This window comes from Papaver somniferum, chromosome 8 (assembly GCF_003573695.1).
Source record: "Papaver somniferum cultivar HN1 chromosome 8, ASM357369v1, whole genome shotgun sequence".
NCBI lineage: Eukaryota > Viridiplantae > Streptophyta > Magnoliopsida > Ranunculales > Papaveraceae > Papaver > Papaver somniferum.
The window spans coordinates 40,883,693-40,910,874 of NC_039365.1; the positions used below are offsets into that span (position 1 = coordinate 40,883,693).

Below are 27,182 nucleotides of genomic sequence, written 5' to 3' on the forward strand. Positions count from 1 at the left end.
CCAAAATGCATGCATGATGGTTGGTCCTTTATTGAAAATGATCCGTTTCTTGGATTCAGATAAACCTACCATGGGTTATTTGTTTCATGCACTTGCTACATGTGTGGAAACTATAGAAAGGGGTTTGGGTAAAACTCGAAATAATTCTATTGTAGGTGTGATTAACCGACGATGGAAAGATCAGTTGAGTTCTCCTCTTCATGCTGCAGCGCATTTTCTGAATCCATATTATATCTACAACCCAACAGCCAATCTCATCAACAATGAAATTTCTCAGCCCCAAATTTGTCTCAGTGAAGTTATATCAAAAATGATTAGTAGCCCTCAAGAACAAGCGACATGCATGCTAGAGGTGTGAATTTTTATTAACAATTAATTTCGTAATTATATGAATTTCTATTCACAGTTTTTGATATTTTTAGGCGGGAAGAATGCAAATGATGCAAGGCCAATTTGCATCACCATCAGCAAGATTGGCTGCTCTGCAAGGTGATCCTGTAAGCTGGTGTTTGTCATACGGTGCTCAGTTTCCATCACTCCAGAGGATCGCGGTAAAGATACTAAGCCAGACAAACACATCGTCTGGATCCGAGAGGAATTGGAGTGTGTTTGAAAGAATTCACACCAAACTACGCAACCGTTTAGTTTCGTCAAGAATAAACGATTTGGTATATGTTCAGTACAATTTAAGATTGGAGCAACAAAGAGTTCAAGGTAAAGCAAAGCGACATAACATCGATGTCCACGATGTTCATAGCCTGCTGACAGATGAAAATATGCTTGATTGGATAGCAGGGGATGATGAAACACCAGTTTTACCTCAGGAAGAACATTGGTTAAATGAATTGGAAGAGGAAGCAGCTAATAATCCAGAGCCTCTCCCTCCACCATACGAATGGCATGATCCAGAAGTTGAAATCTCATATCAAAGGTTGCCAGTGAGTAACTTTGTTTATGACTTTGGTAACCTAACATTTGGAGACAATACACAAGGTCATGAAAATGAAAATCCCACATACAATTCTCATTACACTGAAGATCGTCCAGAAGAAGATACCCGAGGAATTAATGAAGAGTATAATTCCAATATTAATATCAATAATGAAGTAGATAATCGTAATGATAATGAGGAAGAAGACTATGGTTATGAAGATGACGATACTGTTAACTACGACAGCCAAATGCATTACGCGAACCAATATGAGGCGGAGGAAGAGGAGGAGGAATCAACTGAGAATCGTCGAGAAAACAGAAAATACTTGAATAAGTCGAAAAAAAATGCCGGTACAAGTTGGTTTGTCTAAGTTTAAAATTTCAAGCACTACTGTCACTAGGTTACTTATTGTAAGTTTATAAAATTTGAAGTGTTTAATGATTATTTATGAAATTTTAGTTGTAAGTTTGAAATTAAAAATTGTATAAGAATTTCTCCAACTCAAAGTTTTTTTCCTTAAAAACGGGTTTAACCGGTATGAAAACGGAAAATACGGTGTAAAAAACGTGTGTTAAAATGTTATTTAGAAGAAAAAAACTGAAATATTAATTTTAGAAAAACGGTAATCACAGGTGTGAAAACGGTTATAACGGGTCTAAATAACGCCATTTTTTCCTATTTATCGGTGTTATTTAGGTAAGCGTGTTGGTGAGCCTCACGGGCACGGTATATGGGCGTGAGCGTTATAACGGCCGTTTTTCAAACCTTGATTAAAAGTACTAGGAGATTTTTTTTTTTATGATTTGTTGATTAAAAAATATTTGGATAAGCCAGTTACTCCCTCTGCCCTTAAATGATTCGTATCCCTGGGGCCAAGCGGGCGCGTTTAAAGGCGGTCGACTCATCTAGTCATGTGCCTGGTTGTGTACCCTCTGAATCTTTCTTTCTTTATTCAATCAATTTTCCTCTTTCTTTTTTTCGCATTTTCTCAGCGTAGGCGGTGAGAATTCTATCAACTACTCTTTAGTCTTTTCTTTCTCTCTAAAAATTCTCTAGCTGCTAATTTTGGTGTGGAATTATAAATACAGTCATCACCAAACCGGCCACTGCAAAAGAAGCCTCTGAAAACGAACTCAAACTCAAAACCGAACACTTTTAGCTCTCTCTCTCTCTCTCTCTCTCTAGAAATCTGATAAGCAGCATAACCAGAAGTAGAACTAGAAGAACAACATCAGTAGCAGAAAAGGCAAACCCTAGATTCGTAGAAATCTAGGGAACTACTTACTAATTACTAGTACCAACAGCTGATAAAAGATCGTGAAAACTTTCACAAATGTCGAAGCAATCATGTGCTTTTAATCTTCTCAAGTACGCTAATTATTTTGATTACCTTTTTTTTTTCTTACTTGATTTTTGAGATCTGAACATTGTTTGATTTGAGTTAAGAATGTTTGATTTTGATTCTTGTAAAAACAAAATTATCTGATTGTCTTTTTTCTCTTTTCCAGGCTTATCAATTTAGTTTAGGAGGAGATCTATTACTTCTCTATTTGGTTGGGATCAGAGATTTTTCCTGGTAAAGTTTGAGTCAACACTCCTGGTTTTAGTTCTGTGTTGTCTACAGTCTTTTAATTTTGAGCTCCAACATGATCATTTACTAGTGTTATTGGGTGGATCATCTTGTGTATAAGGTCTGAGAATTGAAGTCTTGATAGAATCTTGTTAGATGTAAATTGTTTTAGTTCTACCGTTAATAGACAGAAATTAAGGTCACTTGTCTTTACCTAAATTTATAAGAGGAAAGTGGAAACAGCTGGACTATGAAAATTTGGTTCTACAACTGTATGGATGTTTTGGTTTGATGATCTATTTCAAACCTTGCTGAAAGTTTAATTCTTTGAGTTTATACCTAACATTCACTCTCTCACCACTACTTTTAATGTTTTAACTGAAGTTTCGGTATGAGTTTGTCGTTTATACGCTTTCCTCTGATAGATTTCCTCTCTTTTATTAACGTTTAATTAAGGAGTTTTGTATACTCTGGTTATCTATTTGTGTGGCCGGCTTCGTCTTCCTCTTCTTAAACATGTCTGTTTGTCAGTTGATTCTTTTCAATCAATTTTCTTTCAAAATAATTTATTGTGGAGATGGAGTAGTTCTTTATATCTATAATTTCCTGGAAGATGATGTCTGATTGGATTTAGCCATTAACTTGTGGTGCTTTATTGTTGCTGCAGGGGCAGCAACTGAGTTACATACCATCACATTCTGCTAGAGAGATCTTACAATTGAGGTGAAATGGCAGCTCAGCTTGTCAGTTCAGCTACAAGTGATAAATTGAAGGAAATGGATTGGATGAAAAATATTGAAATTTGTGAAATGGTCACACGTGATCCAGGGTATTTTACTCGCTGTTTTGTGCTTACTCTTATTTTCTGTTTCCATTAGTTTCATTTGTGTTGTCATTCATGTGTTCTGCAAAGATTTATCTATTGAGGTTGAGGTTGCGATTGGTATTTTCAGTTTATATAATTTGTCGCTATTACATTTCGTATATGGAATTATGAATTAACATTTCTTATATATGGCATTTGCTCGCATCATGCAGAATTAGGTTAATTTTCTTCTCTATGGTTTATGCTATATAAGACCTAAGAATAAGGCTAAGTTCGAAGAAGGAAAGGTGTAAGATTCCAGAACATAAAACTCGTGCAGAATTAACACATATTTATTAGACAAAAATTGCACCCGAATCACAATACTACCCGATATGCTCAGTTTGCTGTTTGTCCTGGGATATTTTTAAGAAGTCTTTTGCACACTGTATTTGTATAAATATCACCCTTTTTTTTGTTGTTGCATGCAATCTGTTAACAGTTTAGTCGAGGTTTCCCTATCCATCCAAAAGCTTGAACTTATTAGGTGTTCACCCACAGCCACGTGGCAATTAGTAACTAGTTTTTGTCAACCTAGTCAGGATTGAGAGAACCTTTTCTAGGATATCATCAAGCATTATTACTTTAGCAGAACGTGGAATAATTGTTCAAATCCAGTGAAGAACATGTGGATAGAATGTGTACTCCGCGTAAGCAAGAGCGTCAGGCATTCACTAACCATGGTTTTGTTTTTTTTGGATGCAGACAAGCGAGAGATGTTGTGAAAGCTATAAAAAAGCGTGTGGGGAACAGAAACCAAAATACCCAACTTTTGGCTGTCTCGGTGAGTGTAATTTCAATAATATTTATGACAATCTATGTTCAGTATAAGGATCTCTTTAACAGGTGGGGATATTATAGTATATGCAATCTGCTTATTTCCTCGTTGTACACAAATATTGTTTTACATGCACACAGTAATGCAATGTGTCTGAGATGTTGGGGATATGCATTTCATTTCTTTAACTCTAAGGTGTGGACATCACTTCTGTAGTTGATACCTAAATACGATTTTGTTCTTTGAAAATTAGACAATGGTGCCAAGCTGATGGTCAAATTAATCTGTTCTCATAGATTTGTAACTTGCTTCTTACCTTGATTGTCTTGCCGAATTCTTTGTGTTGTTTCAGTACATGAGTAGATGACGTCTTAAGACCTGCAGTTCTCTTACATTGTTGTTCAATTACCCTTATCAGCTGTAGTTGTTAGAAAAATTGGATCTACAATTACGAGAATGAAACGAAAATTACAGTTCAAAATTTCTAGGATAGTGCAGTATTTCAACAAAGTCGTAACCTCTGTGACTCTGTCTCCTTCCTCGTTGTCCTCTACGAAGTTAGAACCATAAAGTGGCAGACCGTCTCTAGGATCCTCCACCTTATGGCTAATAAAAAAGCTGTTTCTTTTCTATTTTTGATTATTTTTTGTTCCAGAAGGATGTGAAGTAAAATAGAAGCGAGCTGGGTTTTCGCTGATCTCTATAGTAATTTACTCTTTGAGAATAAAGTTTTTGAAAAAAATTGTTTTGGGAGTTTCAAATATCAGTTCCGTATGTCATTAGTAAGTTTACTAGGAATAATATCTTTGATGCTCTAATACTTGTCCTGAGATGTTGTAACAGTTAATTGTGCAAAAGCAATTGTAGAAAAATGAAAAATTATTATAGTACTAGAAGGAATGACCCCCTGGTATTTGAATCATTACAGCAATGTTTGCATCAAAGCCTCCCAATGAAATCCCACTCTTCAATTCTTCCCCCAATGCACCATAGTCCCTGCACCAGTAGACTAACAAGATCCAGAATCAGGTCCAGAAAGGTTATGGTTTCGTTACTTGGGATCAGGTCATTTTGAACTTCCTTACTAAGCAACAGGGAGCTGTCTAAATATAGAAGATCCCATTCCCAAAGCTGACCCTTCAACCAAGAAGTTGGAGGTTGCAGCAGCAAGATGATACAAATCAGACGTTAAACATGCGATTTTTAATGGCTTAAAATTTCGATTTCTTGTTGCTGCTGTGCAAAACAAGTGCTAAGATCTTGTTATATGATTTGAATGCTTATGGTGACACTTTCATTTGATGGAATATAGTTTTTCTGTTGTCTTCGTCTAAGTTTATGTTAATCTAGAAGGTATTAATTTTTCATTCAGCAAACTACACCAGTGTTATGAATTCTTAGAAGCTTCACCAGAGACCTAATTTGCTAATTCCATAAATTCATTTGCTATCTTCTATCTTCAAGAAAGAGCCAAAATTTGCTCAGTCAGTCTTTTCAACCTGGATTGCATGGTCAGATCTAGAATGCAACATTTTCTGCTGTCAGACCCTAGCTGAGGTTTCTTGTTTTAGTAACTTTGAGGATGATTACAATAGGAAGTTCTGCACTTAATTGTTATCGTCATGCACCTTCAGGTTCTATTTGATTGTGCAATTTCTCTAGTATAGCCAAATAATGATCAGGTTCTTATTTTATGCATTTCCGTGCTGACATTATCTTGTTTCTACCTTGGTAAGCATCTCGTGCTCGACTCCATTCAGACATAGATATGCTTTCATGAATTATGAATTTGTTCCCTCTGTGGGTCCACATGAGCTTATTTTATATGGAACTGTCTTTTGCAGTTGTTGGAGATGTTGATGAATAATTGTGGAGAGCATATCCACAAGCAGGTCATTGATACAGGAATTCTTCCAAATTTGGTGAAGATAGTTAAGAAGAAGGTTAATCCTTTTAGCCTATGGATATGCCTTTAATTTAACCCTTACTTCGATGATCTCTTCTTATAAATCTTAGTTGCGTATCTATTGCAGTCAGATCTGCCGGTGAGAGAGAAGATATTTCTTCTTCTAGATGCCATGCAGACATCCCATGGTGGGGCCACTGGGAAGTTCCCTCAGTATTATGCTGCATATTATGAGTTGGTGGTAGGTACAGTACTTTAACCTATAAGGCTCTGTTCCACTGAGTTGTTTCTGTTCATCCTTATGCAGCTTAGTCCCCAGAGTTTATCAGGACTGTCCGACTATCTGATACAGGACGCATGTAAAGCCTGACTGCTAGATATGAACTAGCAAATTTCACACGCACTACAGTTTTCCACAGTTTTCAGGACTGTGGAAACGATTTAGAACAGGATCCCTGTATAATGCGATAATACTGGATTTCAAATAGCAATTTCACAGGCACTACTTCCACATTTTCTCAGTACTATGTAACATATAGTACATGATTCATGTATCATTTAGTAATGCTGGATTTGATCTAGCAAATTTTATATTAGCAGTAGTCACCTTAAAGAGATGTAACTAAACCTCGAGCTATCTTCTTCTTTTTTCTCTTTCTTAGATCATCGAAGTTAGCATTAATACTGTTTTTTTAAGAAGTGCAATGCCATTGTGTTCTTTGGAAACTTTGATCTATTTAGATTCTTTAATTAATAACAAAATGCTAATTCATTTTTGATTTGTGGTTTTCAGAGTGCAGGGGTTAAGTTCACTCAAACACACCGAGTTCTTCCCTCAAATATTCCTACATCAGAAAGACCTATAATTAATGCTTCTGAAAGAAAGCCCGTCTCTCCAAAACGTGAAGATGTTGGAGTCAGAGAGCAATCTGATTCCCATATTTTGCCTGAATCAAGGTACCATTAGATATTAGATGCGTCTAATCTGCTAAATTCATAAATTCCAATATGACGAGGTCGGTAAATGTTGCATAAAATGTGCTCTGTTGTCATTCCACTATTCTTCCTTTTGTTCTGTTATTAGCTGCTGATCAGTTCACAGCTCACAGTTTGTGGACCATGTCTGTCCGGGAAACTGTTGGACTCAGCGAAACCTCACCTAGCTCTAAGTTAACAAATAACAAGCATGCCACTTTCTTTATCCACCATTTGAAGGTACTAGTCGAACAGACAGACCTAGTTATACAACCATAGCCAAAATAATATCAAGCTATCGTCATAAACAAATATGAAAAACAGCTAGCAAACAAGTCCTAGTTGTTGGGTTTGCAATTTTACTTTTGTGCTCCACAAAGTGACAAGTTAAACGGTTTTATTGTGGCGATCCTAGCCACTCAGACCTTAACCAACTCTGTTCTTTCTATATATCCGGCAAGCTAAACTTAGGTCCTGTTGGTAGGTTGAGCCACGTTAACCATCACTCACTGCCAGGTATATAGATATTTTTTAAATATAGTTCCGAGCTACCGTTTACCCTGTGTGTGTTATTCTTCCAAGTGACATGGTAGTGTTATCTCTTAAGACCTACCTGGCCTTAAAAATTCTATTATCCATGATTTCAGTTTCAGTTCAATTGGCACAACATTCCTCTTCATCCTCAACTGATCATTTCTTGTTAGAAGTTCTAGAGGTTATGGTTTGCCTTGCCTATGTCATTCCTTATATATGGTTATAAACAGTAATTACTTGATGCACCAACTCTTAAGGAAGTTTTGTCTTCTTTGTGTTGCTTTACGTATTACATTTCTTTTCAGTATAATCCAGAAGGCTGGGTCCACGTTGGAGGTTTTGCGAGAAGTTTTGGACGCTATTGATACTCAAAATCCCGAGGTATTAGTTTGGTACACTTCATACATATTATGACAAGATAAACTGGTGTAGTGGACTTCAATAGATATTTTTCTTGCAGAACCTCGTTCTTTCACAAACTTGTGAAAGTATTAGTTCTATTACATGTTCATTTTTCTACTTAAACAGTAGTAGTTTCCAAATGAAGTTAGATGAATGTTGGTTCTTTTCTTCATGACTAGGAAATTGATACTGCTGTATGTGCAACCTAATCTGCTATAGTGTAGCTTGGACTTCGATTTATTTTGTTCGTGCAGCATATCATCCTTTCAGAAACTTGTAGAAGTAATTAATCTAATGCATGTTAATTTTTCCACCTAACAGTTATAATGCTGTAATCGCGATATTTTCTAATTAAAAAACTGATACTCCTACGTTTGCAAGTTAATATAGGAATTGCCCAACATATCATCCAGCATTCAAACCCTTGGGCTTAATAAAAGTTAAAAAACCTTAAGTTGACCAGTCGTTCTTAATGTAGAACAAACTGCCTTCTCTAGAAATTTAATCAAAAGATGTTTCACAATCACGCTTTAGATTGTACCAGTACCTGGTTGATGATCTTTAGGATTCACAAAGAAATAATGCGTAGCACCTGATTCGCTTCTGATTAGTTATTACCATGCTTTCATTTGGTAGGGAGCAAAGGAGGAGTTCACGTTAGATCTTGTGGAACAATGCACATTCCAAAAGCAACGAGTAATGCATCTTGTCATGACTTCTCAGTAAGGCTTCTTTTCCCTGGTGTGCCCTTCACGTTATGCTACTCAAGTGTTTTTTCCTTCTTTTTTTCTTGATAATGGTATTACTAAAATAGAAATCTTTTATGAACCATAAGGTTGAAACTCTATCATGAATTGTGATCCAATCAAATTATTAAAGCATATCTTTCCTAATGAAGATCCTGTTAGTGTTACCTACAAAATTAGGATTTGCACCATTCTATGTCTATGTATCCTAGGAATGGAGTATCTTGCAAGGTACTACCTTTCATGTTGGTCGCCCTCTTTGGAACATTGAAAGATATACTTGTTATCTGTGTTACCTCAGCACCAATTAGACATTTTCAATCACTTGAATTCAAGTTACTGAACTATAATGTTATAAACTATTAGATGTCCTGCCATGTGTCTAAATTACTTTGGTATGTATTTTTTTCAGGGATGAGAAAGTGGTTTCTCGGGCAATTGAACTGAACGAGCAGCTTCATAAAATTCTTTCTAGACATGATGCACTTCTCTCACCCCGACAAACCATTGGTGGCAATCATTTTGCTCGTGATGAAGTAGATGAGGAAGAAGAGGCTGAGCGGCTTTTCCGCAGGTACTTTCTTTCCTGATTATATTTCTCATCTTGCACATTATTGTTTCCGCGGACTCATGATACACACCAGCTGACTGGTCATTCCTCAAACTCAATGTGTTTAAAACTGTCGAGATCAGGACATGCTTTTTCTTCAAAGCAGGTAGTGACTGACCTAGATGATTCTACTCAACTTCCGATCACATTTCTCCAAGTTTCCGCATTTTACTCTTCACAAGTTATCAGTATCACACTTGACCTGTAACTAAATGATCTTCTGAAGAAGCAATGGCTTCTTTGTCAGCCAGCTTAGTTTTTACCTCCTAATGGATGTCCTATTCGAGCTCTACCTCCTTGATTACTTTCTTGATCATTTAGGTTTGCCGTCTTACAGAATTCGTAAAGGAAAAGCTTGCATGAGACCCGAAGACGAAGATAATTTTGAGCGGCGGCCATTGGGCATGACTGAATCCATTCAGGCAGAAAAGATGAATCGTCCGCTTATACGTCCACTATGTCCGGAACCAGTATCACAGGAATCAGGTCCAGCTCCTGTAGCCGTTGTAATCCCTCCTCCACCTGCCAAACACGTGGAGAGGGAGAAATTCTTTCAGGAAAAAAAAGTAGATGGTCAAACATTGGCAGGTCACATGAGGGACCTCTCCTTTCATAGCCGTAATGCAAGTAGCTCAAACAGTGGAAGTATCGACTCTAGTGATGCATTTCCATCTTTACCTTAGTAGTGGTTTTTGAGTTGATACTGGAGAAGCTACAAAGATGTTTGTCCTGTGAAGGAGGTTAGTTTTTTATACTTGCTCACGAGGAGTTGGTTGTCTTTGTACAATGATAGCATAGGGTTGCTTTCACTTGTGGTGGTGTGGTGGTGGTGTTCAGTAGGTGTCATGTGTGTTGTCATAGGAAATCTGTGTTCAGTTGTGTGGTAGCTTAATGAAAGCTCTAATTTGTATTAGAAAGGATTATCTAACTTCTATTTATGTGAGAGCTAGCAAATTTATATAGAAAAACTGTGGGGGGTCTTCTGAGGGTATTAGGTGTTGCAGCACACAGGCCTAATTAACTTTTGTAATTTGGACCATTCTGATGGAATATACGTATTATTATATAGTGCCATAAAATAGTGATCCATTAGAAGCTGAAGATGCAAATGAAATTCCATCAATGCTGCATGGTTTTTCCGTAACCATGGATGGTTTATGTTTCCGTCTTTTAAAGTTGGCAATCACGAATTCTTACTCATTCTTGTTCGTTCTTTTTTGGACAGTTTTTGTCTGCCTGTGTTTTGCTTGTACTGATTCCGATGTTTCACTCTTTAGATGATGGTTTAGTTCTTTTGTTTTTTTTATTAAATTGAAGATAGGATTGGCTATGCAGCATGGTGGTGTTCTTTCGATATTGGATGTCAATTTGTTATAAATTTGTAGGTGATGTTGATTAGTTACATCAATTTGTATCTCTCAATGAATCAACAAACTGTTTAGGCTCAGTTCAAAATCTGGAAATATAGCACCTTAAATGTTGATGATAAGAACCCAGATTTTGGGTGTACCTAAATCTTTCTAGGCATACAAAACAATAGTCCCATCTTGGGTGACCTTATAAGGGGTACTCTATCGGTAGTTCAATTACCTATATACCCTTGATACAAAAATCTAAAATCAGTTTTCTAAAAAATCAAAATCAGTTTCTCTTAACATTTCTTCCTCCTCCTCCTCTAGCTGAACTCTTCCCCCTCCTGCGAAAAAAAAAAAATCATCATCGTGATTAATTGTTGATTCGTAAAAATTTGATCGTCGATTAAACTCAACCACATAATGACTCGTACAAAGAAAAACAGGGATTAGGTAAACCAAATCGTCTTCTAATCCATCAATTGAAGAAGAAGAAGCAATTGAAGATGAAGGTGTAGAAACTGAAAATCAACCACCAATTGAACCAGAAATTGAACCAACAGCATCTCCAACTCTGGAAATGAGGATAAGAAAGTAAGTTTTACAAACCCAATCTCCTATTTGTTGTTTTTCATCGATTAAATGACGGTTACAGTGTTGGGTTCGGCTCAAAATTGAGTTGTGTTTTTAGTCGAACTGTTCTTCACAAAAGCTTCCTGTAAGTGTATATGAACAGTTCAGCATGAAATTTCAAGCCGGACCTAGTCACAGATATAGATGCATAGGGATTCGGCGTATTCGATAATCATAATATGTGCCAAACCTAGCACATTTACGAGGTTCGGTTTTTACGATATTCTCAATATGTGCCGATCCAATAACAATATTTTAACCCAAAAAATAACAAATTGATGTTCGGCTCATACGATTTTCGAAATATAAGCGGAACCAGTAATTATTTTTTTTCCGGGCTATTCAGGATGTTGTTCGGCTTACTATGAAACTTTCATATAAGCCGAACTAGTGTCTAGCAAAAGGGTTGAAATTGAAAATTATAGGTTCGGCGCATCCAGTAAACAGATTCAGTGAGCCGAACCGTTCATCAATTGGTAGATTCGGCTCATAGATGTGAGCCGAACCTCAACTTGTTTCGTCGAACCATGATCCAAAAAATCATCTAAACAACCTTTATAATTCTGAAAATTATCTTAATCACTAAACAAAATATTTAATCACTAATCAATATTACTAACGCTAACACGTAAAGGACAGATTTGCCATTAAAAAAAATTTGGGTTAAGGGGTAATCTGATTTTGCTATTTCACAACCTTTTTTTTGTCTTTATGCAGTATGCCTAGTAAGATTTCAATATGCCCAAAATCAGGGTTTCGATGATAATGTGACGATCCTTATTATGGACAACTATATCACCTTAAAGTTGGCAAAATAAAGTCCACAGTACCAACCCAAAATGTTTCCCTAAGCTTAAATGTTGCGGTTCTATATAGTTGTGCCATATTCCATAATAACCTCGTAAGCCCGATGGGCTAGCACTAAGGCAGGCGTCAAGTCCAAGTCTAATAATACTCCTAAAACTTTCGGGGCATACAAACCAATAATCCCATCTAAGGTGTCCTTATAAGGGGTATCCCTTGGATAGTTCAATTACATATATACCCTTCAACTCTTTTAATTACTAATCTACCCTTACCCCTAATATAAAAACCTAAAATCAGTTTTAAGAAAAATCAAAATCAGTTTCTATATCACTTCTTCGTCTTCTCTAGACGAACCCTTCCTCTCCCTCGCGAGATTTTTTTTTCATCGCCGTGATTAATCGTCGATTAAACTCAACTATATAATGGGTCGTACAAAAAAAAAGGCAAATGGTAGGCGTTCAAAATCGTCTTCAAATCCCTCAATTGAAGAAGAAGAACCAATTGAACCTGAAATTGAATCACAAAATCAACCAATCGAAGCACCAACTCCTGAAATGAGGATAAGAAAGTAAGTTCTACAAACCCAATCTCTTATTTGATGTTTTTAATCGATTAAATAGGGTAAATTCCAAAAAACTTAGGGTTTTAGACGGTTACAGAACATGGTTCGGCGCATGTTGTAGGTGCGTTTTGAGACGAACTGTTCTTCAAAATTTTAATCTGGAAATATATATGAAAAGTTCGGCATGAAATAATATACCCAATATACGCCGAACCTAGTCTTAATTAGGAGTTTCATTATAGATTCGGCTTGTTATATAATGTTGAATTTAAGCCGAACGATGTTCCGCTAGTTTGCAGTGTACATAGACTAGGTGTAGGTTCGGCACATAACGGGCTTGTCGGGCTAGCCGAACCCTGACTTAATGTGTTCGGCTTGTTATGATTTTTTTTATTATAAGCCGAACATAACACTGTGTTACAAGGTGTTCTTCTATTTATTGGGTTCGTCTCATAATAGGTGTTACAGGGTAGTCGATCCTAGACTTTAGTTAATTCACCATCTTTCAATATGTTAATAAAATTTTAAACTTGTTTTAGGAATAACGAAGTTAAAAAGAGGAGGAGGATGGAGGTTACACCTTCTACTTCTAAAACACCCGATCCTCGAGGAGGAGGTAACAAAAATTAGGAGCTATTGGGAGCTAAAGGGAGAGGAGCTGACAAATCCGCAGCATTAAAAACTCGTGACCACTTCCAGAGATACAAAGATAAGAAAAAGAAGTTGATGGTATTAATGTTAATGAAGAACGTCAACATCAACCGAAAGAGAAGCATGTTGCTGAACGTCGGGTTAAAGGTTTGCATATTCCTGATGAGAATAACGTAATCCCAGCTCGAGCTGATGGTTTGCCCCATGGACTTCCGGAAGATGGAGGAAGGGTGTTGATCGGTTACGCCGAATCTTTGGCCAAGAAAATATATGAGACTCCTGATCACAACGATGCGGTCCGAGTGTTGAGACATCAGAGGGCAACGGAATGGAAATTGTTTAAAGAGGTTCCCGAGGTGATTGCTTATGTTCAATCCTCTGCTTTATGGCATGTCACTAAATATGGACATAAGAAATTTGATAGTATGACGGCCTCTGCCTTCTCCGGGAGATTTTGTCTAGATACTTATACGTTTCAACTACCCTTTGGGGAGATGACAATCACTCCCGATGACGCGAACAAGATTACATGGCTTAAAGTGAGGGGTAGAAGCGTGGATGCTGACTACTATGATATGAGTTGGGATGAGCTATATAAGTTGTACTAGGAATGTCTTGGTTGGGATGATTATAAGACCGAAATCGACTTTTATCGTTCCGTTAAAGATGTAAATTCTGTTAAATTTCCAGGTGAGACAAATAAGAATCTCAAGAAGGTGAAGCTTACTAATTTGAAAAAGGAATTTGAGAATACAGCCGAGAAATTAAAGAATGGGGAGTTGGTAATGGACGAGATCAAAGTGAAGCAAACCGCAACAGCCTATTTGCTTTATACTCTTGGCAGAGATGTCTTCCCGGACCTATCTGGAAACAAGGTGAATGCCAATTATCTTATATTGTTAAAGGATATTGCAACCATTAACCAACACTCTTGGGGTACCGCCACTCTAGCTTACCTTCTCGACCAAATACCGCCTCTAGGTTGACAAGTACAAACATTGGAGGGAACTTCACTTTGTTTCAGGTGATTCTCGACTAATTTCTATTCTTTATCCTTTTTCAACAATGAAACTGTCTCTATATTCAGTGTATGGTTCGGCTTATGTGTGATAGCCATTATGAGCCGAACCTTATCAAAAAATTTAGGTTCGGTTTATGTTTGAATTACAATACAAGTTGAACCTTACCTTGTATGTTACAGAATTAAATGTTTGCACATCATTTCTTATTTTAATTTTGGATCTAGGTGTGGGTATATGACCATTTCTCGACTTTGAAATTGGCCAAAGCACTTGAAAAGGATGTCGAATGGGTTGATACACTTCCAACAACGACACGGTACAAGTTTGAAGAGGAGATGGAAAGGAATAAAGAGCAGTTGGTGGAAAACTTGAGAGAGAAGTTACACTCTTTGGAGGTCAATGATGTTGATTTTGATCCATATTCCAAGCCGGTGGAATATGAACGTGATGAAGTTGTTCGTGATGAAGACATACTGGTGGGTATGTATTATGGACCATTGTTTTATCCTGGTGGTTGTGTAATTTCTGATCCTCGTAGAGTACTACGTCAAGGAGGATCCGTCCAAAAGGTCCCATTGTTTGACGAGAAATTCACATTGATGCCAAAGAGTTCTACTGGAACTAAAAGCACCACTTCTTCATGAACTCCAAAGTATGATCCCGATCCGAGCAATGAGCATTTGAAGAATTTAGATGCCAACATATTAAATATGAATTTGATAGCACCCGTGCCTGATGATCCTCGTGAAGTTGATCCGGGCTACATGAATTGGTACAACCAAATTTCTCATCCCTTTATTATCAATAAGGAAAGTCATAAGATAGTTGATAAGTCGAAGGGGAAACAAAAGGCGACCATCATCTCCAAAAATCCCACTTATGAAGAACTATCGAAGGCTTTCAAGACAATGGTAATAATTGCATTAATCTTTACTCTTGAATTTTTTTTATAACATAAATAAGATATTATATAAGTTACTCATAATTAGAAGTTGTTGACAAATGAAATTAGGTTGCGGCGGGTAAGGAGTTGGTGAAGAAAATGAAGAAAAAAGCTAGTTGCAAAACACCGTTGGCAGTTGGTGAACAACATTATTTCATCAACGAGTTGGATGCTATTATAACCAAAGGAAAAGGACCTCGGGTACCCATAAAAAGGCCGACGAAGTAGAGGGGTCGAGAATCTGGTGAAGGCACAAGCGGAGGTAGTAGTAGCGGCCCAACCGGTGATGACCGTGTGGCGGAAGATAAACGTGGAGGTGCCAGAAGAAGAGGCCGTGGAACCGGCAAAAAGGGCGGTGGTCAATGAACTATTATGTTTTCTATGTTTGATTAAGTACACTTTGTGTTTGCTTGTTATCGACAACTCGACTTTCTTTGTGTTTCCTAGTTTATTTCGTGTTATCGACAATTTGACTTTTATGTATTAATCGTGTTATAGATAATTTTCAGTTTTTATTGTGTTAAGCACATGTTCAGTGTCAGGTTCGTCTAGTCCTGTAACTATCACTACAAGCCGAACCTGAAAAAAATTTCACCTGGAAATTGTCAGGTTCGGCTGGTCGTGTCACTATCACTACAAGCCGAACTAGTAAGAACTCTATCCGTTATTTATCAAGGTTCGGCTTGTGTTCAAAAAATCGTACTAGCCGAACCTTGTAAGATTTTCTCAAATATCAAGGAACGACTCTTTTTTTTTTGGAAAAATATAGCCGTTGAGAACCTAAATTATTTATACCTACCTATTGTTTCACATAAGAAAGCACATCTCCTGAAAAATATGGCACCCCCTAATCCTAATTTTACTCTAGATAAAGATTTGTCTCTTTGCACGAACTATGTAGCATACTATCCAAAGAAGGATGAAGAACGACGAGTGAAGGGTCTGATGAGTATGTACTACTTGGTTCGAATTCATGAAGCATTCTCCACTGAAACAGGTAATCCTTACAACCGGGATTCGACATCCTTGTTTTTTCGAATTGAATATATTAAGGAAAAAGTTACCGACTTTATAGCTTTAGTTTGGGTTGTGAATCACTATCGACTCAAGGGTGAAACAACCTCCGAGATTGAAGTGCGAGCGCTAGAGGAATGGCGAAGATGGAAAGGAAAGATTTCAAATACGAAGGTAACTACCGCATCCTTAGAAAGTTTCTCATAACCCGTTTGGGATACTTGATGGATGGCTTTCTTTTGTATTGCTACCATGTTCTTATGTAATGGGAATGTTATTTGGAATGTAATCCTTTATCGTATGAATGATAAAAAAAATTCAAAATGACGAAACTATTAACACGGGATATGGTTCGGCTTAATACTAACTTAAGGATAATCAGCCGAACCTGATTGGGAATTCGGGGTTTTGGGATTTGTCAGGTTCGGCTTAAAACATAAAATCTATTATAAGCCGAACCTGACTGAAAACTCTAATTTTTTTTGTCAGGTTCGACCAGTTATGTAAATTAAAATACGGGCCGAACCTAACTATATATTGGGTTCGGCTTGTTTTGTATTTGCCGAACCACATCATGTACAATGTATATACTTTAACGAACTTTGGTTCGGCTTCTAACCATGATTACAGACCAGCCGAACCTTAACAACTCTTTCGCAAAATTAAAGAACAAGTTCATTAAAATGCCTTCCATAACATAAAATTAAATTATTCAAATACAGAGAGTCTAGAAGGTAAAATTAAGTGCATTTCTTAGTTTACAAAAAAAAAACAAAATCCACAATAGATTTAATGGACCACAAAAAGCAAACAACACTTGGATAGTGTCATTTTATGGAGATCCTAGACGGATCGCCTCTTCACTAACCTATTTCTCCTCTTCACTAACCTCTTTCTTATCATCTTCATCCTCATCACTTGAAAACATAATTACTGAACCACTTGCGAGCGGCACATTCAAAGCTTTCCAAAGATCCATTTCCATCGTATAATTTACAACCTATCCATCGAGTAATTATTTTCAAATCTAGGCCAAAAGGCTGCACTCATCAAGGGAGGTAATGGGAAACCGGGTTTAAGTCAAGGTTTTGTTGGAGGCGCATAAGTAAAACTATTACCCGTCCACCCTAAACAATATACGACGCAATCGAATGTCTCCGCTATTAAAAACCCACAAACGGGCATTGACATCCAATGTTCTTGGGTGATGATTGAATCCCCATGTAAACGACGTTCAAATGCAATGTACTCTGATACCACCCATGCATCTCCTCTTGGACTTCCTCTCATCATTGTCTTGTAGAATTCTTTATTCCGGCGTAAGGTTTGTAACAATCGTTGCCTAATATAGTTGACTTCATTTTCTCGGGGCACCAGATTATTCCCTTCTTTAAAAGGACCAAGTTGTTCTACCGTGACATAATATCCACAATTTCCATCACCTTGTACGTCGTCCATTGCTATAATATTCTCATGAATTACCGGTGGTAGGTCTGCCAAGTAGTTATCGTATATAAAATTGATAGGCCGCAAATATTTACCGGACTTATCTCTTCTGGGTCCTCTCATCCTACCAACTTCATGTACGGTCCTTTTTTCCTTTATCTTGGTTTGTGAAGGATGCATCTTACTCTTCCCCTTAACGTCATCTTTACTATGTTCTTTACTATCCTTTGCTTGTGACAGACAATCATTCTCATTGACCTCTTTGTTACTTGTTTCGGCTTTTTGAATACTCGGACGACCGCGTTTTCTTGGAACTTTTACTTCTTCCTACTTCATCACCTTCTCTATTTCCTTCTTTGCATTTTCATACCTTGCATCATGGTATTCAATGCCGGATAGATCCCTATGGGTAGCTAAAAGTTCCTTTTTTGCTTGTTTAGTTTCAAAATTATTCATTTTCTTACTCTTCCGACCTTTCGGAACCCCCTTCTCCGGTTCCAAAATATTCTCTTGGGTGAAAGGATACATGACCGGCATCATGTTGTGCCATAGTATTTGTTTTTTATCTCGGAACTTCTTATACATCTCCGCCAACTTTTTCCCATTTGTCGTGTACCAAATCTCTAGATCATCCTCGTCGTCTTCGGTTGGGAGAGGATCGAAGCTTAATTGTTTCCAAACATGATCGATATCCTCAAATAGTATGATACCATCCTTGTACCGAAGAATGTCGTGGCGGCATGGAAGTCCCATAGATGTCTTCATTTTACAAACACACTCTTCCTCCAAGTTGGCGCCAAATGTCTCAATCAAATCCACTTCTTTCATCAATAAGTCAATGCATAAATGGGAGACTCTATAAGTTAATCCTCGTAGCCAAGGACTTTTGTAATCCTTGTGTTTGAACATAATGTTATGTTCGAACGACGCCTTAATTCTCACAACATCACTTTTAAAATATTCATCAATTGCATCAAATACCGTGACAAATGTGTCAACACATCCAAAAAGGTTCTTCTTCAACAGATAATGAGCCGACTCTACCATACTTGTGGCTTGGTTTTCGAAGTGTTTGTGTCGATTTGTGAAACAAGACACGAACCTTTCTTTATTAGGTTCCAACACATCTTTGAGTAAATAAGTAATGACGTCGGGGTAGTCGGTCCTTCAATAACGAATATGCATTTTAACAATTTCTTCAAAGACATCCTCGATAACTGACCGTACCAAAGCTTCCCATTCTCCATGGAAAGAAGCCCATAACATATCATTGTGTTCATGTTATTTCAAGAATTCTTTCTTTTTCACTACTCGTTTTTCCTCCGATAGTTTAGAAATATTATCTAATTCTTTCATCTTAAGTGGTTGAATTGTCGGTTGGCATTTTTTCTTCACATTGCGCCATATATGAAATGTACAAAGAAAGTTGAAAGCATCCGGAAATACCTTATTTATAGCATACATCAATGATGAATCTTGATCAGATACTAATACTTTAGGAAGATCACCCTCCCGGAAGATTAACTTCAATTGTTCTAACCCCCAAACATAACTCCCTTTCTTCTCGTTTTTCAAGAGACAAAAATCCACGGTGAACGGTGCCTTAGTGGATGTATGCCCAAAAATGTTCATCAACGGCATCGCATATTTGTTAGTCTTGTACGTGCAATCCAATATAAGAACTTGTGGGAAGCATAGACCCAATTGGACGCATTCTGGGTGGGAAATAAAAAGGTGTGTCACTTGACCAAAGTCATCCAATACTTCTTTTGGCAAGCGTATTTGTTATTCACCCCTAACCACATCACTTGTTGCATCACCATCCTACCTTGCAAATTGAGTCTTTTATTCTTATTTCTTGCGTTGTAGATAGTTTGCATAGTCGGCTTGTTATTCTTTTCGTCCTCCTTCGATTTACTAAGAATCATATACGGTGTCATACGTGCTCGTGTCATTTTATCCACTTCTAGCAATTCGTTGGGTTTGAGTCCAGCTACTTTCGCATGTCCATGAAGGTCACGTGGACGTGGGTGGTTATGATGACAATACACATCTTTATTCATAACCCAATATTCATCATCTTTGTTCAATGACTTATTCTTGTTCTTGAGGTTGAAAACGATCTTGAAAGGGCACTTTGTTTTCTTCGTCTTTGTCCTATTCTTTCTCCCGGTCTTCCCAACATATACATAACCCTTTTTAACCTTGTTGTCGCCGGTTCCACTTTGCTCACATATCAATTCAAACCGATCCCCTCGGCTTTGTCGTCCTTTAGCTAGTACGTAATTTATCTTCATCGTGTGTTCCTCAGCCCAAGACATTGCTTCGGGTTTACTTTTCCATCTCTACGTTCATTCAAACACAAATAATTAGTAAGAAAAACTCCAGAATATTCCGACAACATTAAGGTAAACAACAAGTTCTTACATACCAAATCATTTTGGAAGTGATCCTTAGTATCTTCGTGAATTATGTCTACGGGATCAGGTTGATTTTCCATCGGTACAGGTCCATCAAGCACGATCTACAAAGAATAACACAAGGTAAGATACTACAATTAAATATTAATGGTGAGGTTCGGCTATTACGAAAATCTAAATACGTGCCGAACCTAGAACATTTACAAGGTTCGGATGTTACGATATTCACAATATGTGCCGAACCAATACAAAATTCTTAACCCAACAATTCTCAGGAATATAAATGATAAGGTTCGGCTTGTATTCTACTTATTAAAAAAGCCTAACCATGTATTTTCAAAAGGTTCGGCGCTTACGTTTTCTCAATATAAGCCGAACCTTTAACAACTTTTCTTCCAAAAGTTTCAGTGTAGGGTTCGGCTTCTTATGACAATTTAAAACAAGCCAAACTATGGTCTATAAAGTAGGTTCGGCTTCTATTCATAACACTTTCAGCTAGTCGAACTGTTCATCCAGACTCGCCGAACCTTAGAGAAAAAACACAAACTTTTGATGATTTTAAGCTACAAAAGCCGAACTATATCAAGTTGTTTTACCTGGTAATGTCTTTATGTACTCAATTCCTTTAAATTTTATTCCAAACAGTAAAGGAAAAAATATGCTTGGTGACTACTTCAATTACCTTTGGAATAAAAGATATGTTGAGTAGTCGACAATGGCTCTTCTGTTTATTCTAATAAACTCCTTTGTCGGGTAAGATCAATCTGAATCAGTAACTTAGATTCAAATTCACAACTATCAGATTCGGATATTGAAAAATACCACCAAATGTTAGTTGTCGATGTATACGAATTTTTAATTATAAAAATCTAATCTAAGTTGCCGATCAAGATGTGTGCACAAATTTACAAGATACGAAAACTAATGAAAATCTTCTTTGGCTTCAAATGTTCAATTGTCTTCTCAATAACCTGCACAACACAAACTTGAATTCTCTTGTGATCAACCACGCACATAATAGAGTCTGTTAACAATGGATTATCACAAGATTCCTTTAGATATATAAATAGTTCTAAAGATCCTGTCTATACTTTGATCTAGTTTGAGTGACCCTTATATCATAAGAGTTGGCTCTCAAGAATAATCAAACTAGGTGCAATCAAATCTTCAACAACCATTAGTCAATCAAATTAATAATTGAAAACTAAAATAAGAATGCAATTATCTAGTTTCCCACCAACGGTACTCGTAGAGCTTATTGATCCCACATAAGTCTTTAAACGAGCGGTCGTAAGAGATTTCGCCTAATCAAGGTACTTTCCTCTCTGAATAGACGGCTCCACCAGAAACAACACGAATGAAGTTTTCCTGGATTTTAGGATAGTTTGCAAGAAATACAAACTCAAGTATTTATAGACCAAGGTTGTTTGGACAACAAGGAAATTCCAAAACCGAAAATATTCTTAAGATATGCATTCAAGTACCTAATTTTGGTTTTCCTATTTCCAATAAATCATAATTAAATGCTTTTCAATATTTCGGTGTGGGATCACCTTAAGCATCAAGAAAGATCTTTGAACAATAAATGATAAGAGTTGTACACATGTTCAAATGATGTCGACATCTAGAAGTTTCTCTTAGCAAACCCTAATTCCTAATTCACACAAAACATGAAGATATGTGTGAACTTTGGAAAATCGGTTTTGCTCTTGGTACATGTTATACCATGACTCACAATATTAGTTGTGATCGGTTATACCATTCTTCCCAAGATAGGTTGTGATCGGTTACACCATGCTTCCCAATGTAGCTTGTGATCAGTTACACCTTATTTCCGAAGTAGCTTGTGACCAATTACACCTTATTTCCCAATGTAGCTTGTGATCAGTTACACCTTGCTTTCTAAAAACATTAGGGGTACCAAAATACACCATCAACTTTTTTGTAGGCAATCTGTATGGAAAAATTCAATACAACTCCGAGAGCATACACTCAATCAAGGAAAGTATCTAGCGTTATATCTCTCTTTCTACAAAACCTAACTACAAAGAGAGTTCTTGGATGGTACCAAAGACCAATATCTAAGGATCAATCAAGTCTTATACAACAAACAAAGTTGGACCTAGCTATAGTGATTGATCAACACACAACCTGTGATATTTCAATTATAAAGATAAACAATATAATGCGGAAAAAGAAATAACACAGACACCAGATTTTTTTTTAACGAGGAAACCGCAAATGCAAATGCAAAAAAAAAAAAACTGGGACCTAGTCCAGATTGAACACCAAACTGTACTAAGTCGCTACAAACACTAGCCTACTACCAGTTAACTTCGGTCTGGAATGTAGTTGTGCCCGAACTCAGTCTCCTATTGATCCAGGTACAGTCGCGCTCCTTACTCCTCTTGAATCCCAGCTGGACTCCACGCAATTGATTCCCTTAGAGGTTCTCACACCAACTAAGAGTTTCTTCAACTCAATTGAAGACTTTGAACCAAATCTTCCTCCCACATGTTAAGTCTGTAATTGATTTCCTGATTTATGATCTAAACGGATGATCAAATTAAACGAAAGATCCAGGTGATGGAAATCGATAACAACTTGACAGAGACTCAACAAACAATCCTGATCGTTAAACGAAATAGTTTTGTTGATTACTATCTTAAACGGATTTCCAGGATAGAGGCTCAACAAACAATCTTAAACCGATTTCCAGGACACTACTTTTTGGTGTGTCCTGGAAATCTGCCTCCCACAAAGTATGAGACGAAGAGACTTTGTTTATTACTATCTATCTTGATCGTTGGAGCAGAGGCTCAACAAACAATCAAGATCAGGTTACTCGAGTTATCAAGATAAAAGGTAACTGGGTCTGGCTTCACGAATCCCAATGAAATCGTTGTAGTTGCTAACCCTAAAAAGGTTTCTGGAGAGGACGACTCTAGATACAATTAGGACACACCAAAAAGTAGTGTCAGGATTCAAAGATCCCAGTTTCCAAGAGTTTCCCTTATATAGACTTCAAAACCTAGGTTGCTTTAGGTTTAAGCTAAGATAGCTTTGGAACTAAGCAAAGAATATTCACCGTTAGATGAAAGCTTTGAATCTTTATCACATATACAAGATATACACTCTGGTTAGGTAAACCGTAACCGAACCGTGTATAAAGACTATGACCAACATGGTTAGCCGAAGCTATTCGATTTGGACTTTAAAAGCTTAACATTCATTTTCATGTTCACTAAGACATTAATATTGAGTCACAATTATGTGATCAAATGAGTCTAGTGTTGATTAGAGAATTCATCAAATGGAAATCACTTCATAGAAATAATTTAATTACACTTGAATCAACATAGTTGGTAAACTTACAAAGTACAATCACTTGAATCGTTAGTGAATCGTCTGAGTCACAGTACGCGAACGGTTTGCAAACTTATTTGCAATAACCGAGTTCCGGAGTTGACAGAATTTTTGCAGCTCACGTACCGGTTTGCTAACTTAGGTGCTTGACAGAACCTTTTCAGTTCAGTACCAGTTTGCAAACTTAAGACGTTTAACCGGTTCCAGAGTTCGCAAAACTCTTTCAGTTCACATACCAGTTTGGGTACAAAACTGGTTCTACAACTTAGAACTTTTTTGGCTTGCATACCGGTTTGATTATTTTAACCTGGTTCCCTTACCACATTTTTAAAATGGTTTGTATAAAAATACATACTTATCCGGATCACGAAACAAACAGATTTTCCCATGATGTACATACGAATATATGTAACACAAATATATAAAAGTCGATATATAGCTACTCCGATACCTGTACGAATACATGTAATACGACTTCAGACATATAACAGTTTTCTCAAAAGGCTGATAACACTGTCATGTATTCCGAATGTAGTAATTTTATATTTCTCTATATAAATTTGAAACATTCTTGAATAACATCAATGAAAAATATCATTTTCCAGGTTATTTTTCAATTGATAAACTTGAATCATGATTTGGTTCCGAACAATAAATTATTCTCCACCGAATTTGATCAAGTATGAACAAATGTTCATTAAGCTTAGTCATTATATTTCGAGAAATTCGTAAACTAAATAATTAGTTCTCGACTTGAAATTCTTGTCTATGCAAGCTAGTCTAATTAGTTATATGACAATCGTCTCAAGGATAGAAAAGTTAATATAACTTGAGAAATATGTGGTTCAGTCTTCACTTACCTTTTGTTGATGAAGTTCTCCAAAAGCTTCGATTGATCTTCCCCTTCAAACGGTAGAACGCAAATGATGACTGGCTCGTTTCTCAACTACCTACATCCTATACCGAGACTTGACTAATTGTATACCAGAAATCAAGATATAGTTTTGACAACTAAATTTGACAACAAGCTTGATATAGAAACACTAGTGAGTTCGACCGAGCAATACTCTAACACTTTCCAAATTAGTTTGTGACCGATTACAACATGTTACACACTATAGGTTACGACCGGTTATACCTTGATTCTTAACATAAGTCAAGATAGGTTCTACATTGTCATCTTTTATTGGTCATTCAAATGATATTCAATAAAGAACCGAACTAACACACTTGATTTCCCTTTCGATTATAAAACAAGTTCATACATCTGCTTCCTTAAACCAATGTAATAATACATAGTTTCCTAGGATGATATCACACCTATATCTACACATAATCAAGTAATTAAATACATAGATTATGTTGATGTCGTATTTCCAAAGTTCAAAAGATAAGCGTTATACTTAGTAATATATTTCTTTGATACTTTGATCATAATGTTATGACCAAGTCTAATCACTAGAGTATTAAAAATACAGCTTTGCATGTTACACTTTCAATATAAAGCGACTTGAAAGATATGTTAGGATTGGAAACAAGATCAAGTGAATATTACTACCTCAAGAGGAAGGATGATGTCTTCCTTGCAGTCATTACTTCTTCACATTCTTGAGGTTTTCAGAGTAATACTTGTACGTCTCAACATTCCTAGACTTTCTAGTCTAACCTAAACGAAGTTGACTCTAGTAAATAATCAAGCGACTCTAGATGAGTTTTGATACTAAAATATGACAACCAAACTTGACATACCAACGCTTGGTGGGTTCAACCGAGTAATGCTCTAACAATCTCTTTTACATCTAGTATGAAGTATGATAGTAGACAAGAGGTGTAGAAAACCGATAACTTAAATCAGTGTGTGTTCAATCTAGCTAGAGGTTTTCTACAAGATTATAGTTTCCTCGTTAACAAAACTTCTGGTGTACATTATTTATTTTATGCAATATATTGTTTTATCTTTATATTGAAATATCACAGGTGCATCGTAAAACCTAGATATGGTTAGATCAACCATAAAAAAACCTACAAGACTCATTCTCGTTAAATTCGTATCTTGAAATAGTGATTGCAAGACTTGTTTTTGTTGGAATTCGGTTCTTGTAACATTCGGGTACATATTAGGCTTACCTAAAGATTATCTATATAGTTAGGTTCACGAACGAAAAATTAGTGGTGTACTAGGTGCCCTCATTTTATCAGCGGCTTAGAATTCTAACCAAAATTAAAGAAGGAAGCTATGTATTCAACTCAAAGATCATAGCATCAGTCTTGGGAGCTTCTCTGACAAACAAATCCGCAATATCAGTAGCAAGAATTGATCAAAATATTTCAAGAACAAAGATAGAAGCGGCAACTTCTGAATAAAAAATAGAATGAGCAATAAAATACCATAGTTGTTTCAAGGAAAAGAAACATTTTAAAAGAATGAAATTGTTGAAAATTTCAAATGATCGAGTTCTCAAGGGTACAAAAGAAGGATATTATTAGGAGGGAGGGTATTTTTTACATTTTTTGAGATTTATATAATTTATTGTAGCAAATACCCTTACCAATACTATCAGTGTCTCGGGTTTGTACCGGCCAATATGAGCGTTTTTATGGTTCACTCTTGTATCGCCGATATTTTAGATGTCGTAAAGGTTTTTCCCGATACACGGTAAAAACCTATAATATTGTCTGATACAACCGATGTTGACTACCTTGCTCCTGACCCAAAAAATATACTCCCTCCGTTTCAAAAAGACTGTCCTCTATTCCATTTTCGTCCATCTCAAAATTGTGTCCAGCTTCTGTTTGTGGTCATATTTTTTTTAATGAACTCTCTAATATACCCTTAAAACTTTTATATTCATAAATTTATTGTTAACGGGACTTGATCTAAGATATTAAAGAAAACTATATAATTAAGAAAACAAATATATCATTTATTCCTTTTAAGAGAATATATATTTGGCTCCAACAATTAAATTCCATATAAAGTTTATACTCCATAAATTTGATATCATATTAATCTTCCTTTTATATTTCGTATTTATAATCCCCTTAATAATTTTAGGCAGTTTTTACTGCTAGCATTTTTATTAAAATAGAATAGACAAGTAACTAAGGGTAATCAAGTAAAATACTATGGTCTCCTTAATATTTTGACAAAGCCAAAGCGTACAATCTTTCTGGAACGGAAGGAGTACTATATCTTGTGCATCCATTTAGTTTAAGGTTTAAGGTTTATTTTTAGTCCCTAAATAAATTAAGGTTTTTATATTTTCTCCAAACTTTTCTTAAATTGTCCTTGCACAAAATCAATCGCTAGAAACAAAGAAAAAACTATAAAATTTAAATATTTTAGAAAAATTATATTAAAGGGTATGTTAGGGGAAAATAAAGTCTCTCTCCATTTTCCTAATCTATTAGAAAATATATGAACCTTTAACTACACTAGGACGAAAGAGTGTAAATTTGTCACTTTAATTCCAGATTTAACTCTGGAACCAAAATTTGCAGCACAACTAAAATGGATCATGCAAGCAAGTCAATGCAGATTTTTTTGACGGATGGGTCATATTTTTGGGGTAGGAAATACCTATTAGTCCTGGAAATAATATATTAGGATGAGTCTAGTCCAGTTGACTGAGTCAACTGTCTGTTT

General features: G+C 36.4%; 1 protein-coding gene across 2 annotated transcripts; it reads left to right on the forward strand.

Moving 5' to 3' along the window:
* The first annotated feature begins 1,854 nt into the window (after positions 1-1,854).
* Positions 1,855-10,399, forward strand: LOC113306719 (TOM1-like protein 5). 2 transcript variants are annotated; one of them, XM_026555631.1, is made up of 11 exons: positions 1,855-2,302; positions 2,443-2,510; positions 3,172-3,333; positions 4,075-4,153; positions 5,992-6,090; positions 6,181-6,294; positions 6,847-7,010; positions 7,868-7,943; positions 8,601-8,686; positions 9,123-9,284; positions 9,658-10,399. In XM_026555631.1, exons 3-11 carry the CDS (start codon positions 3,233-3,235, stop codon positions 10,001-10,003), a joined length of 1,227 nt encoding a protein of 408 aa, XP_026411416.1. In that variant the 5' UTR covers positions 1,855-2,302; positions 2,443-2,510; positions 3,172-3,232; the 3' UTR covers positions 10,004-10,399. The 2 variants fall into 2 exon arrangements, with proteins under 2 accessions (XP_026411416.1, XP_026411417.1); XM_026555632.1 differs by lacking the exons at positions 1,855-2,302; positions 2,443-2,510 and adding an exon at positions 2,963-3,022.
* Positions 10,400-27,182: the final 16,783 nt, after the last annotated feature.

What these genes read in the sequence shown, in the direction of transcription:
- LOC113306719 (XM_026555631.1), top strand. Translation starts at nt 3,233, where the DNA reads ATGGCAGCTCAGCTTGTCAGTTCAGCTACAAGTGATAAATTGAAGGAA. An exon ending in CATCTTGTCATGACTTCTCA is followed by an intron (nt 8,687 to 9,122) that starts GTAAGGCTTCTT and finishes TATTTTTTTCAG; the next exon opens with GGATGAGAAAGTGGTTTCTC. An exon ending in GCTGAGCGGCTTTTCCGCAG is followed by an intron (nt 9,285 to 9,657) that starts GTACTTTCTTTC and finishes GCCGTCTTACAG; the next exon opens with AATTCGTAAAGGAAAAGCTT.